Here is a 15,892-nt window from a genome sequence, read left to right as displayed (position 1 = left end):
GGTGGGTGGGGCAGCCATGGGGTGGGGGCTGTCACAGCAGGGGTGGTTGTGGGGCTCATGCAGAGCCCCCCACACAGCGTGTGGCCGTGGGGGGAGCTGGGGATTGCCACCCTGACTAGCAATTCCCAGTGAGTCAGGGTTTTTTTTATCCAAAGTGCCGGGAGCTGGGGTGGGTGGGGCAGCCATTGCCGGGCTGGGGGATTGGGCAGGGGATGGGCCTGGGTGATTTGGAGATTCAGAGATTTGGCAGCAGCTGAATGTCCAAATCAGATTTGGCTGAATCAATTTGGGACAGTGTTTGAATCACTGAATCAAATCACTGTCCCCCGAATTGGCCGATCCAAAGCAAATTCTAGCTGCTTTACACAGGCCTACCATGAAAGGGCTATCCTTGGCTATTTCTCACTCCCAAAAATCTGGTGGAAGGAAAATTGCATTTCTTCTCCTTCTCCCTTTCCCCACCTGCCCTCAGTTTTGGTTTACAGAGGGCTACCATGGACACTGACATCACTTTATTCCCCAATCCCATCCTCTCATCATTGCCACTGGGTTGGGAAGGGCCCTTAGGAGTGGTCACTCTTAGGTCAGTTTATTGTTATTATAATGACCTAAAGAATTTCAGAGCTGAAATGACAGATTCAGACAAGCACACTCAATACCATCGGCAAAACCAACATTGGTTTGTTTGGATACAGAGCTAATTATAGTTATGCAAAGCAGTACCATGACATTTTTAATTCCTATAAAATGCTCACAAAAAATCACGAAATATGGACAGCTCCTGTAACCTGAGGAGGGGTGGCCTGGCTTTTTGCAATACAAGATGGAGCTGGTTGAGATGTAAGTCAGCCCTAAGGTTTGATTCTTATGGTGCCTATTTCTCTTTCTCTGATGGCATTTACAAACAACTCGTATATCTGTCCATAAAAAGCAGTCATTCATGAACAGCATTTGGGTACGGTAATAATCATTAACAATTCAGAAAGTTTAAAACTAATCTACAAGAAAAGACAATGCTCACCTAGAAAGGATAAATCGTGATTATCTGGAAAGGTTGCATATCACTTAGAGGAGTAAATATCCAGAAACGAACGTGGGTGTTACAGTGGACAATATACTGAATGAGCCAAAAATGTGCCCTTGATGGGGAGAAGTATAACGGTGTACTGAGCTGCATCAGTAGGAGTGTTGACAGCAGATCAAGGATCAAGGGAAGTGATTATTCCCCTGTTTTTAGCACTACTGAGGCCACGTCTAGACTACTTTGTCCAGCTTTAAGCCACCCACTACAGAAAGGATATGGGCAAATTGGAGACTGTCCAACAGAAATGGTTAGGGGGATAGGGCACATGACTTATGTTCAGAGGCTGAGCAAACTGGGCTTATTTAGGCAAGAGAAGACTGAGAAGGGCTTTAATAGCAGCCTTCAACTACCTGAAGGATGGTTCCAAAGAGGATGGAGCTGGACTGTTCTCAGTCTTGGCATATAAGAGAACAAGGAGCAATGGTTTCAAGTTGCGGCAAGGGAAGTTTAGATTAGATTTTAGGAAAAACTCACTAATCAGGCAGGTAGTAAAACACTGGAACAGGTTACCCAGGGAGACTGTGGAATCTCCATCCATGGATTTTTTAACACCCAGCTAGAATAAGCCTTGGCAGGGATGATCTAGTTGAGGATGGTACTGCTTTGTGCAGCTTGTAGACCTAGATGGCCCCCTGTGGTCCCTTCCAACCCTACTTTTCTATGATTTTTATAACACACTGCTATTTAGAGGTCTTGTGAGAGGAAAGGCTTTCATAGATTCATAGATGTTTGGGTCGGAAGGGACCTTAGCACATCATCGAGTCCAAGACCCTTCCCAGGGCTGGAAATAGCCTTGGGATCAGATGACCCTAACCAGGTGCATGTCTAGCCTCCTCTTAAAGACCCCCAGGGTAGGGGAGAGCACCACCTCCCTTGGAAGCCCATTCCAGATTTTGGCCACCCTTACCATGAAGAAGTACTTCCTAAAGTCTATCCTAAATCTGCTCTCCAACAGTTTGTGGCCATTGTACCTAGTTACTCCAAGGGGTGCCCTGGTAAACAGAGCATCTCCTATTCCTTGCTGCACTCCCCCCCCCCAATTAATTTGTAGTCAGCCACAAGATTCCCTCTCAGCCTTCTCTTTAAGAGGCTGAAGAGATCCAGGGCCCTCAATCTCTCCTCAAAGGGCTTTGTCTGCAGCCCTTAACCATATGAGTGGCCTTCCTCTGAACCCTCTTGAGGTTGTCCACATCCCTCTTCAAGTGCGGTGCCCAAAACTGGATGGAGTACTCCAGCTGCAGCCTGACCAATGCCGTATAGAGGGGAAATATCACCTCCTTGGACCTGTTTGTCACGCACCTGCTAGTGCATGATAAAGTACAGTTAGCTTTACTGATCTCCCATCACATTAACTACTCATGTTCATCTTGGAGTCAATGATGACTCCAAGATCCCTTTCCACTGCTGTGCTGATAAGAAGGTCCTCTCCCAGTCTGTAAGTGTGTTGGTGATTCCTTTGCCCTAGGTGCAGCACTTTGTACTTGTCTTTGTTGAACTACATCCTATTCTGTTCTGGCCACTTTTCTAACCTGTGCAGATCTGCCTGGATTCATTCCCTACCCTCTAGTACAGAGCTTTCCAAACTGTGTGCCGCAACACATTAGTGTGTCGGCGGCAGTGTGTAGGTGTGTCGCGTGAAATGCAGAAAATTTTGCGGAAGGGCACCGCGGAGCTCCCTTACTCGCGTCTGCTTCCCTTGGCCCCTCCCCCGGAACTGAATTACTGTGTCACAAAATGATGCATGTCTAAAAAGTGTGTCACCAACATGAAAAGTTTGGAAAGCTCTGCTCTAGTATGTTAACTTTACCCCATAATTTGGTATTATCTGTTAATTTGGACAGAGTGTTTTCCACGCCCTCATCCAAGTCACTGATTGTGGCAAAGTGGGAACTCCCCAACCAGCCACAATGCTAGTCTCCCACCTGCCTCTGGGCATGCTGCCCACCTCTCTTACCTGCCATGCCTTGTTGTTCAATGATTAGAGACTTAATTAGGTGGGAGGCTGCCCTTTGAATGCCCTGTTCTCTTGGGCCTATGTATGCAGCTCCAACCACCCCTGTACTGCATCCCAAGCCTCACAGATGTTCCTAACAGCAGTGCTCTGCTCCAACCTGAGGCTGGGCCCAGGTCAACATAGTGTTAGGCCTCTCATGTTCTGCCCTATTACGGGCCACACTCATACCGCCTCCCTCTCACTGAGGCCTCTCTCACTCCACCATCTCTCATGTGGTCTCTCTCATACTGCCCTTTGTGGGACCACACTTGTGCCACCCCTCCTTTTCCATGGGGCCTCACTCACCCTGCCCTCACCCAGAGGGTCCTTGGGCTTGTTTCCCTGCACTCCCTGGCCAGCAAGTGTGTGGCTTCTTGGGCTTCTCCTGTGACCCTCATCCAAGTGAGCGCTGGGCAGTTTGCAGAACACTGGACTGACTCTGACTCTGGTCTCTCGCTGGATCACTTACCCAGCTGCTCTCAATCAGGGGTCCACTTCACACCCCTTCCTCACAGGGCCTCATCTCAGGCCCCGCTGTCTACAGGGCCTCACCACTCTTGTGCAGGCTAATAGGTGCCCATCTGCACTCTGCTCTGCACCTCCGCCTCCTCCGAGGTGCACACACTGCCTCCTATGCAGGGGTCAAACACCCCTGTAGGCTCAGATGCCACTCACCGGTGTGCCTGGCCCACCACTCTCACTCTCTGGGGTCCTGTACCCAACACAAGCTCAGGTGGCCACAGCCATGCCTGGCCCCACTATCCACTCTCCAGGGTCTTGCAACCCACACAGGCTCAGGTGCCACACCAGGGTGTGCCTGGCCCTCAACTGCCTCCGATGATAAATAACACACCCAAAGGCAGGGGGTGGGGTTAAGGCACCCCTCCTCGCCCTTCACCAGGGAGGTAACTGGACTGGCATTTCCTGGGGGCTCCCACACCACTAGGATTCCCACCAGACCACCCTTCCCCAGCTGAGCTCAGTTTTAGGTCATGCCCAGGACCAGGAGCCTCCAACACACCCCATTAGCTCCTGCCCTCACCTCCAAGTTGTTGCAGGAGCAGCCACTCCACCAGAAGATGTTACTTTGATGGCATCAGGCAGCAAACTGCTGCCTCCACCTCTGCTGGCCTGGATCTAAAATGGCTGCTCATCAGAGCTGGGGCAACACCTGCCACCAGCTCTTAAAGTGGCAGACACCTGATGTGTTCTACCACCCACCTTCCCCATTAAACTGCTTCCTGGGGAAGGCTTTCTCCCACTGCTCCACACGCAAGTTCCCAAGGAGCTTGTAACAGCCCCAGGATGGCGAGCACCCCATTGTTGCTCCACCTCACTGATGAAGACATTGAACAGCACAGGTCCAAGGATCAAGCTTTGACAGACACCACCGCCCACATCTTTCCAGGTTGATGCTGACCCATCCACCACCACGCTCTCAGTGCGGCCTCTAAACCAAATTGCTACCCACCTAACCATGTAATCATCTACATCATAGCTGCTCAGTTTATCTATGAAAATATAATGAGATACCATATCAAAGACCTTCTTAAAATCCAAGTAGATGACATCTACCTCTGTTTCTGTGTCTAAGCATTTTGTGACCTGGTCATAAAAACAAACAAGGTTAGTCAGGCAGGATCTACCTGCTACGAATCCATACTGGTTGCCCTTTAACATTGCTTTCCCCAGTGGACTCCCACAAATGTGATCTTTAATAATTTTTTTCAAAGGTTTTCCCAAAGATAGAGGTGAGACTAACCAGTCTATAGTTATCTGGATCCTCCTTCCTCCCCTTCTTGAAAATGGGGACCACATTGGCCCTCTTCCAGTCCTCTGGGACCTGACCTGAGCACCCAGAGTGCTCAAACAGCCATGCCAGTGGCTCTGCTGCCGCCTCTTAGAGTCAGGCCCCTCTTGTGCATCCTCCTGTGCAAACTCCCACATGCCCCTGAAGAGCATTGCCTGGCTCAGGAGCGTGGCTCCCTCCCAGTGCCGCTATATGGGAATGGGAGGGTGGAAAAACCCTTCCCAATCCCCTAAAGCTGGCCCCGCTCTTCACTGATCCCCCACTCACTCCCACTTACCCCACTTATCTGATGCTGCTTCCTCTTCGTTCACTGGAGATCCGCTGCTCAGGTGTGCTGTGGTTGGGGGGAGCCAAGGCCTCATGCACACTGCTACACACTTGTGCCTCCTTTGGCGTCTGGGCCCAACTGATGCGGGTTTGAATTTCCCACACCTACCAACAGCCCTGTGTCTGTGCAGAAAAGTCTGCTGGCCACCCCTCCCCCTGAGGATGATCTTATTTTTTTAATCTTATTTTCTTAGGTTGATCTTATTTTTTTGGATGAACAATGTACTTGAGATAAAGTTAGACTACAGGTGTAACCACTTTGTATAACTTTAATTAGCTCTGTATCCAAACAATTGGGTACAGGAATAACAATTAACAATTCAGAAAACATAGTGCTAATCTACAAGAAAAGACAGTGTTCATCTAGAAAGGGTCAATAATACTTATCTGCAACATAGCACTTACCATATACAGGTAAACATTCGAATAATAAACTGCTACTTATATACACTTATGTATCTTGGTAGACAGAGGATTACTTAGGCTGATATCTTTTACAGGCAGGCCTCAGACTTACAACGCCATTGGTTCCTGAAAACCGTGTCTACAGTTGAAATGTCATAACTCAGAACCAATTTTCCCATAGGAACAATGTTATAAATGGGGGATTGGTTCCCTTACAACACTGGATACAGCTGCGTCCAGCTGGTAAGCCTGGTGTTGAGGAGGGGGAAGGGAAGGGAAGGGAAGGGTTGTGGGGTGACAGATCAAGGCCCTCCGTGGTGAGGGGGGCGCTGAGGCAAGTTGCTCATCTGATGGTTCCAGCAATTGTCCAGGAGGGGATGGGGGGTGGTATGCCCCTGGATCTGTGTGGGGCGGGGGGGTGCAGTAGGCTGATTGGGGCTGGGGCTGGGGCTGCACCAGGAGTGGGGGCTATGCTGTGCTGCTGCATGCCCTGCCAGGGCGGGGCGGGGCGGGCATGGGACGGGGCCACTGTGCTACCTCCAGACGAGCAGTGTGCAGCAGCGGGAGCCTCTGCACCCAGACAACCTGTGACTCCATCCTGCACCCGCCCTGCCTCAGCTGTGCAAGCAGCAGGAGGGCATGGCGGGGCGTGTGCCCCCAGATCGGGGCAGGCAGCGGAGCAGAGGCTATGAGGGGACTGTAGCCCCCACATAGGCCTTGCCACCTGCCCGGAGCACAGCCTGGTGCAGCCACGGCCCCGCTCACCTGTCCTGACCTGATCTGGGGGCATGTGCCCCCCCTCCCCCATGCCCTGCCACCACTTTCCTGTAACTGCGGTTCCCCTGCTGGGTGGGTTGCCTTGGTGTGGCCAGAGCTAGGGCCAGGGAAAGGCTGAGTGGGTGTGCTGGGTGGTGCAGCATACCTGGTCCCCTCAGGCGCTGGTTGTTTAGGTTTTTAAGATGACTGGCTTGTATTAACAAGTAGCAAACTTACAATGACAGCAAATTACTGCACAGTAAGCATCTGCACATGTACATGTGGATGCTTACTGTGTAGTAATTTGCTCTACTGTGCAGTAAAGCATCTGATGTAGATGTATCCACTGATTACTAGCAATGGGAGTCCAGCAAAATGGGCAGTGATTTTGTCAGGTAGAAATATGGCAAGGTAAATCACTTATGTCAGATCAATACAATCATTCTAAAGATATTGAAATAAGAGGTGGCTCAGCTCATATGTTTCAGGGCCAGATCAGGTGTCTGCAGCACTGTACCAAGGTGATTACAGAGCCTGTGGTCCAAAAGGTATCATGCATGGACCAGGTGCAGAATGACTCACCACAGCATTGCCTGGTGCTATAACACATGCACATTTCCAGGCTAAACATGTTAAGATGAGGTAATATCCCAATTCTAGATATTCCCTTGAGATGCTGGGGTAGGTTTTTTTTTTTCTGCCTGGCCAAGCCTGGCTGTATGCTAGTTTTACATTCATAACTTTTTGGAACAATTCCTTTTCTTTTAGTAACTAATAGACAGGGAAAGGAATCATCTCAAGACCAGCCCCAAAGGGACTAAACATTCTTTCTTAAGAACTAATTGGTCATCTGGGCATCAGAAAAAAACCCCCAGCTGGTGTTACAGAACTGATGTAAGTACATCAGATTCATTTCTGCTCTGGATGTTTCCCACCCATAAGATAACAAGATTCCCTCATTCAGGAAAGCATCAGTCAGTTATCCTCTCTCAAATTAGTCAAATGTGGAATGGATGTGAGCACTCTCTCTTTCTCTTTCTCTCTCTCATTCTTACAGGAGGAAAGAATGAAGTATCAAGTGTTAACATCTCATATGTCCTGGAATCTTTTTTCTGCTGTTAGGTGAGTTTCTCCTGTTGTATTTTGATGTAATATGTGATTCTCATTTTGAAATCATATTGCAGTCGTGGGAAGTTCAGTATGTCCAGCCTCATCCACAGTAGCTTTAAAAACTGTGATTTTCTGAGGGAGATAAAAAGAACGGGATGCTTATTGAGGGGATTTTGGACTTGCCATGAGATTTCGCAGTGTAGGGCATTACCATCTTTGAGAAGAATGGTTTATGTTCTTTTTTTAAAATACTTCCCCACATTCCTCCACTCAGGAAGGGCCCTGTACTTCCTCCGGGTTGTTTGAATTGTGATGCTTACTGTGCATTAGCCTAATAACACTGCGCAGTAGGCTATTAGACCACTTTTTAACCACCATGCTATTGCACAGTGTTATTAGGCTAATGTGCAGTAAGCATCTCATGTAGATGCATCCTCTGAGAGCTTTTTGGTCCAGCAAACCCTTCTTTACTTCACCAGGTTTAGCAGATTTAGATTAGACATCAGGAAGAACTTTATGGTAAGGGTTGCCACAATCTGGACTTGGCTTCCAAGCGAGGTGGTGCTCTCCTCTACCTTGGGGGTCTCTAAGAGGAGGCTGGACATGCACGTGGCTGGGGTTATCTGACCCCAGCATGTTTTCCTGCCCAGGGCAGGGGGTCGGACTCGATGATCTGCTAAGGTCCCTTCTGACCCAAACATCTATGAATCTATGTACTATTTTCCCTCATGTCACACACTATATCTCCTCAATTTTGATTCCTGGAACTTCCCATTTCATCTATAGCCAGGCTTTATTTGTTTCTAGGATGTTAAGGTGTCTCATATCTATTCTGATATGCAGTGAGTACCAACACAGTGCTTTTGCCTATTCCTGTGTAAAAAGAAACCCTTTTCTGTGGCCAATAGTGGTAGAGGTGGACTTTAGCTTAGCCTCGAAATAAAGATCTTCAGCCGTCAGGAGGATAATGTAGTAGGAGAGGAGTGTTTTGTTGCTGTGATGATCCAGCCAGTGTCTGAGGGGCAAGGCTTTTCTGTGATATTTTTTATTGGACCAAGTCTATGATTGGGAGAGCATTTGGACCAGCTTTCAGGCATCAAGTGGCCTTCCTCAGGTCACCTGATGACCAAAATGTTGTCCAACAGCACTCCAGACTTTACATTTGGTTCAATAAAATATATTTCAAAATAGCCTGGCTGCTAGGAAAATCATAGCAATTCCAGAAAGCAGCACAGATTGGTCAAGGAGTGATTCACATTGTTTTCAGTTAAAAAGAAAAAAAAAATCACTGAAGTCTTGGATACAATGGGTACTGCTTCCACAGAATGCAGCACTTTGTACTTTTTCAGACTTAAAAATAAGGGCTCAATAGGGTGCAACAAACCTAACCTTCTCATTTGGAAAAGAAGGAAGAGAGAAAAGGCAAGCAGGGCAGGTGACTAGTCTCTGGCTCTGAAAAATCAGTCAGAGAAATGCATTTCAGAGTCAAATGTCTGTTACTAAAAATGTGTCCATACCTCTCAGCTTTTGCCCCCCTGGGTGGTGGGAATAGGGATGAAACTCAGGGCCTTCTCTCTTTTGGAGCTATGTTCTCCTTAGTAAGCCATCCTTTTTCTGGCTCCCTTCCATCCTGGCACCACATATTTTTCCTTGTTGGCTGCCAGCTTCAAGAGAAGGGTGCTTCATTGGAATCCTGACTGCATGACGGGGACAAGCAATTGATCCTTCAGCCTGTTAGATGAATGCCCTAATAATCAACTATTGGGATGCTAGGTGAGAGAACCCTTCTTCTCCAGTATCAAACCGTTTTCTTGATGTCTGTTTTGGTCTGAAATTGTTGGCAAAGGTCTGTAGTGGCATACCTACCTGAGTCAGCAAGGGGAACTTAGAAAATGCCACGTATAAAGCTACATTTATACATGTAAGCAATTCTCCATTAAGTTTAGATGAAATGGAATTTGATTCTCAGACTCAGAATTTGTTGGCCACTCATCCTGCAGAGGTTGTCGTGCGGCATACAGGCAGTCCTTGACTTACAACGTTTCGCATTACATTTTGCACTTACAATGTTTATCAATTGACACCCTGTTTCAACTTTCTGACGTCATTTTCAACTTTACAACATTTGATCCGATGGCACGCCATGCCAGCAAACAAGTTTGCTGCATCGCCCATCTCCCTAGAGAACATCTGTCCAAACTTCCTTGGATACTTTCTTTAAGAAAGCAGACAAGACCCCAGACGAACCTGCAGCCAGGACTCCTGAGAAGACTCCAGCCAAGAACCCTTCAAAAAGTCCAGCAAAGTCACCTCAAAGAAGTCCTTCCAAATCAATACGATTGCTATTTACAGTATAAATACATTGTATTACTCATCAATAATTAAGTACAAAATTCTGGGTTATTTTTGGTGAAAATAGGGTATCGGGCCTTGGTTTGGGAACCAATCCCCCATTTATAACATTGTTTGCTATGGAAAAATTGGTTCTGAGTTACAGCGTTTCGACTTAAGACATGGTTTTCAGGAACCAGTTGTGTCATAAATCCGAGGACTGCCCATATCCAGATAGTCTAAGGGGAAATGAAGTCCTTCAAGAGGCAGCTCTGTGAGAAAATGTGCTTGGGGGAAGGTGAAAATGCTTGGAAGTTGTGTAAATATAAGAAGAGTTTGCGAACAACTGGACTGAGGTTTTCTGAATGCTCTAAATAGAGATATCCTCTTACCCATGAATAGAGAAGTACGCTTTATTCATGGTAATTGCTTTATTTATTTACATATTCATTTATTCATTTCTTCTTCTAGGTTAAAAGTTTGGTGAACAAGTGGCCATGGGGAACCAGACAACTGTCAGCTATTTTGTTCTGTCAGGTGTTTCCAGTGACCCACAGCTCCAGCCTTTCCTTTTTGTGCTGTTTCTACTTATATACCTACTAACTGTGGTGGGGAATGGGGCAATTATGGTGGTGATAAGAGCTGATCCTCACCTTCACACTCCTATGTATTTTTTCCTCTTCCATTTATCCTTCCTGGACATCTGCTATTCTTCAGTTACAGCCCCAAAGATGCTGCAGAATTTCTTGGCAGATGAGACACCCATTTCTTATCATGGCTGCATTGCCCAGATGAGCTTAATTCTTCTGGGGGCCAGTGCAGAAGTTTTCATTCTATCAGCAATGGCCTATGATCGATATGCTGCCATCTGTGACCCACTGCATTATCAGGGGACCATGAATAAGCAAGTCCGCATAAGACTGGTGGGTGGTGCATGGCTGATCGGTATATTTTATGCACTTACAAATACTGTTCCTGTGTTACATTTGCACTTCTGTGGCCCCAATGAACTGGACAATTTCAGTTGTGAGCTCCCATCTCTTCTAGAAGTGGCCTGCACAGAGACTTTCACCAGTACGATGACCTTTCTCACTTCAGCTTTGTTTGTAACTTTGGCCTCATTCTCCATTAGCCTTGTCTCTTACATCTGCATCATCTCCACCATCCTGAGGATACGCTCTGCTGAGGGTCGGAGTAAAGCCTTCTCTACCTGCAGCTCCCACCTCACTGTGGTCATTCTGTGTTATGGGTCTGCTTTGTTTCGATATCTGAGACCCAGTTCAGCCTCTTCAGTGGCTCTTGACAGAATCTTCTCAATCCAGTACAGTGTCTTAACTCCCATGTTGAACCCTATCATCTATAGCCTGAGAAACAAGGACGTGAAGGCAGCTCTGGGGAATATACTGGGGAAGATTCGAAGCTTGTGAATGTATTTCAACATTTTGCAGACAAGGTTCTTTGGGTGAATCTGATGTCTTTTATTAGACCGACTTAAATATTTAAGTTGGTCTAATAAAAGACGACAGATTCACCCAAAGAACCTTGTCTGTCTATGTCCTTAGACCAACACAGCTATAGCCCACACCCCTTTCAACGTTTTGGAAATACTAATAGGATAATGGGAATTGAGTGTTAAAATATTCTGATGTCATGTATTTGGTTGAAATGGGCTTCTAGTCTATAAAGAAATAAATACTCCTAAACCATAAGAATGTCTACACTGTCATGGCCATCATCAATCTAACCTTTTGTAAAGACGCTGTAGGAAGAGAGATGCCTGAAAGGCATCAGTGCCAATGAAGTAATCTGTTGCCAAGAATGTATGAACAGTTCACCTTTTCTTTTCAAGTTTTTGTTCTGGAGAGTGACAATGAGTTTACAGGGTTGTGGTTAGAGCACTGACTTGAGAAAGACCTATTCCAATGTATGTGTTAGTATGCTGAAAAAGCATATTCAACAAGAGAGACAGAGAGATTCAGCCTAAAATACTCAGAAGTCTAGAGCATAGGTCTGTCAACAATGGCGGTGTCTACATGAGACACTAATGCACAGTGGTTATTGTGCATTTATTTAGTACTTGTATAAGCAAGTACTAAATAAACGTGCAGTAACCAGAGTTACTGTGTAGTAGCACCGGCAAACATCTTTTAAAGTGATGCTAATGCTCAGGAGCCTAAAAATACTGCACAGTAGTGTATACTACTAATACTACTAAAAATACTGCACTGTTAGTGCTGTGATGCATTACAGTGCAGTATTATTCAGCTATTTGGCAGTCAGTGTCTCGTGTAGATGTGCCTACTGAGGTGGGAAATGTTTGCTTTGGACCCAGCTCCAAACTTGATGGAGAGACAGGGTTCTTGCTATGGGATCCTCCATCCCTACTCAAGGGAGTTCTCTAACACCAAAACTGTTGGTATGGAAGGGGCATCACCATCACTTCCTGCTTGGATTTTTTTGGAAAGTTATTGACCTAGCTACAAGAAGAGTTCACAGCTGTGAATCACATATTATGGAAGGTAGAACTTGGTGCTGTTCTTAAATAATAGCATTTTTAAAAATCAACTTGACCAAGAAAACTTCCAGAGACTGCATTGTGTTAAATATGGTCCCATTATATCAATTTACATCTCTGATTCCGTTTATAAGGTCTACTGGTACCTCTGTCTGACTTCAAATTAAACATGACAGATTGCCCTCTCTTGGAGAATTGGGAGGTTCAAGTTTTGATGACCTTTTTGGAAGTTTCTACTGGGTAGCTAATGTGACTTCTGCCTTAACACAATGGCTATTGTGATATTATGATTAGCAGGGATCCAGGTTTTCCATTTCCCATGGAAAAATGGAGTAAAATGCGGATTTTCCCCCTTACTGGAGTAAAACATGGATTTTAGCAGAGAAACCGACAGATTTTGCAGTTTTGCCCTGAGTCCTCAGCAGGCCGGCAGAGTTCCAGCCTGTTTGTGTGGGGAGGGATTGAGGCCCCCAGAGGGAGGGAGGGAGCTGGGCAGGGCTGGGGATGCTACCCAGCTGGGCGGTGTGTGGGGCTTGAGGCTCAGGGCTGCAATGCACGGCCCCAGGGCCCCAGTGGGGAGCAATACAGAGCTGCAGGACGGTCATCCGGGGGGGGGAGCTCCCTATCACAGTGTGCACTGGGGGTGCAGAGGGGACCTGTGCCCCCCAAATCTGTTTGTGGGGTGGGGGTGAGGTGAGGTGAGGTGGGCTGCCTGCTGTGGGCTGGGGCTTCTGCCCTGGTGCCCTCCCACAGGGGGCCTCTGCAGCCTGGTGTGTCTGACCCAGTACTTTAGGGCAGAGCGAGGCCACATAGGAAAGCTGCTTGCCACTGCGAGCTCTGCACTGCCCTGGTGATGCATCCCCTGCCACTCCAGAACTCTTGTGTTGAGGCCAATTTAGTGTTTGACTAAAACATTTCTTCCAGCAATCCATCTCATCTTGATATGAAAGACATCAACTCATGACTGATTTTTCCATTGGAAGTTTGCCCCAGTGGTCAATAACTCTGAGTGTTAAAAGTCAAGGCTTTTTAAAGTGAAGTCATAGGTCCTCTGTGCCTGACACTCATAGATGATAGAGCCATGTAGGCCTGCAAATTATTGATTTTAGTGGCTAAACTGGTGTTGTAGGTTCTATTCCTATGCATCACCCCTATAGCCAGCATCACCCCAATGCTCCCCCCCAACTCTCAACAGGACCTAAAAGTAATGTCCTGTAAATTGTTGAAATTGTTATCGTGTGTGCAAATCACATGACAATTGCTTACAGAAGAGGTGAAATCAGACTTTAAAGAAGCTGTTAGGGCAGTTTCTGGTAGCAGAAACCTTCAACTGGGATATACTGGGCACATCTACATGAGACACTTTACTGCGCAGTAGAGATAATTACTGCAAAGTAAACATCCACATCTACGTATGCAGATGCTTACTGTGTAGTAATTGGCTCTAGTCATGAGTATATTTGCTACCTGCAAATATAAGCAGCAAATTTACTCATGATTATTAGCTGTGCAGTAGCACACATGTAGATGCCTGATCGGGAGAAAATGTGCTCCTGGTCAGCTGGGATGCAGGGGGTGGGAAATTGCTCCCTAACAGTGGGAGCTGCCTGCTGCTGTGGTGGGCTCTGCCACCAAAGCCAGGGTGCAAACAATGTCCCCCAGCCCTGGCAGTAAGGAGCTCCCCACCCCGACTCTGCAATCGAAGGGCTGGGCTGAGAGATCTCTGTCTACCTGTACCAGCTTCAAAGTCACAAGGCCATGGCCACAGGAGTTGAGCTAGGAGAGAAGGATCTCCCAGAGCCAGCCTCATGCCCACAGGGCAGGGCTTCCAGGGCAGGGGGACATTGTTGCCACCTGGGCTCCCGTGATGGAGTGCTCAGCTCCCCTGCAGCAGGCAGCTTCTGGAGCAGAGAGCAATGTCCCAAGCCCTGCCAGGAGACAGCTGTCTCATGGCCCTTGGGCTAGTACCCAGAGGGAACTTAGAGCTCCCCCTGGCTGCTGCAGGGGCTGATTTTATGGCTGCAGGGAGTGGGAGCAGTCTGCTGCTAGGAGCAGCAAATCTTCTCCCACATCCCTGCATGTGCAGACACATGCCCTGGAGCATTTATTCTCTAGTAGTTTACTCAAGAGTAAACTGCTTCCAGATCTTTTGCACATGTAGACACACCCACTGTTGCCTTATTGGTTGTTTGGAATATGAGAAATTCCTCAATCCTCAACAGACTTCTACCCTTTTGAACTCTTCTATGGTAAATAAGCCTGGGGTATATCAGACCTCCTTCAGGAGGCCTGGCAGATACAGGACCAGAGAAGTAAAAAAAATATTCTAGTAGGTTCCCAAATTTTGGGAATGGTGGGATCTAGTAAGAACATTCACCCGGAAGAATCTCCACACCATGCAGACTCAGAAGCAACAGTGTAATAAGAATGCCCAACTTTAGGCATATCCACCAAAGGACTGGGTCCTGTTGCTAATCTCCTCAGTGGAAAGTAAACTGCTAGACAAATGACAGGTGCTCTTTGAGGTTATGAGACATTTCAGGGAGGTGGATTATGAAGTTTGCTAGTGGGGAGGTGCCATGGGACCTAGATTTTTCATGTAAACCTCCTAAAATTGTTGAGGGCTTGAGAAGCCTTCAGTGCCTCTATCTGTTTTACAGTTGAAAAGGTTCCCCAACTTTATTATTACATGTGTGCACCCCATGACAGTAACCATTACTTTCTTTTAAAAGTAAATAAGGTCAGAAGTCAGAGATGTATAATCATCAAAATGTTCCTAAATGTCCAGAGATATATCATCCCTAATGTCCCCAAAATGTCCCATCATCAAAATCTCCTCACTAATCCTCAAATTCTACCTTTTTTTTACCTCTAAGTGACCTCCTAAGCTTGAATTGATCAACTTTTACATCACACCTTCTTCTTATTTTTAAGATTAAGTTACATAAAGCTGCAGGGAGGAGAAACACTCACTTATCTTTTGAATAACCCTACCTTTTACAATTTTTGGGAGGCTGCAAATGGGCTAGAACATGTAACCATAGATGCCATACATACAGGAAACCCTTGGTATACACAGGTTCAGCATTTGTGGTTTCAAATATTTGCGAATGCCAAACCCACATTTTAAATACACTTTAAACACTTACTAGAGCTCCTCAGGAGCTCCATGCTTGCTGCTACTGGACTCCCGCTGCCGCACTCTCACTGTTGCTGCCAGAGCCGTGCCCCACCAGCAGCTGGGGGCACTGCATTCATGAGCGCAGTACCCTATTCGCAGATTTTGCCATTTGCGGGGATCACGGGAATGTATCCCCCACAAATGGCGAGGGTCACCTGTGCAACCTAGGTGATTCAGAGGAGAAATACAATTTGGGTTTAGAGTTATATTGTTCCACTGGGCACATCTACACATGCATTTAAATGCTACTACATTTAATGTGCATTGAGGCAGTGCACATCAAGTGATTTTTTGCAGGTTTCTACACATTCACTTGGCACTAAAGTTAGTGGCAAGTCCTTCCAGCCCTGCCATATGCACCTGTGGCTGCCAGGGGGGGT

General features: G+C 46.8%; 1 protein-coding gene across 1 annotated transcript; it reads left to right on the top strand.

Moving 5' to 3' along the window:
- Nucleotides 1–10,313: 10,313 nt before the first annotated feature.
- On the top strand, nucleotides 10,314–11,243 carry LOC102383494 (olfactory receptor 1009-like). The gene has a single exon (XM_025192717.1). It carries the CDS (start codon nucleotides 10,314–10,316, stop codon nucleotides 11,241–11,243), a length of 930 nt encoding a protein of 309 aa, XP_025048502.1.
- The last annotated feature ends 4,649 nt before the right edge of the window (nucleotides 11,244–15,892 follow it).

This window comes from Alligator sinensis, unplaced genomic scaffold (assembly GCF_000455745.1).
Source record: "Alligator sinensis unplaced genomic scaffold, ASM45574v1 scaffold1411_1, whole genome shotgun sequence".
Lineage (NCBI taxonomy): Eukaryota > Metazoa > Chordata > Crocodylia > Alligatoridae > Alligator > Alligator sinensis.
This window is presented reverse-complemented; position numbering and strand designations above follow the sequence as displayed.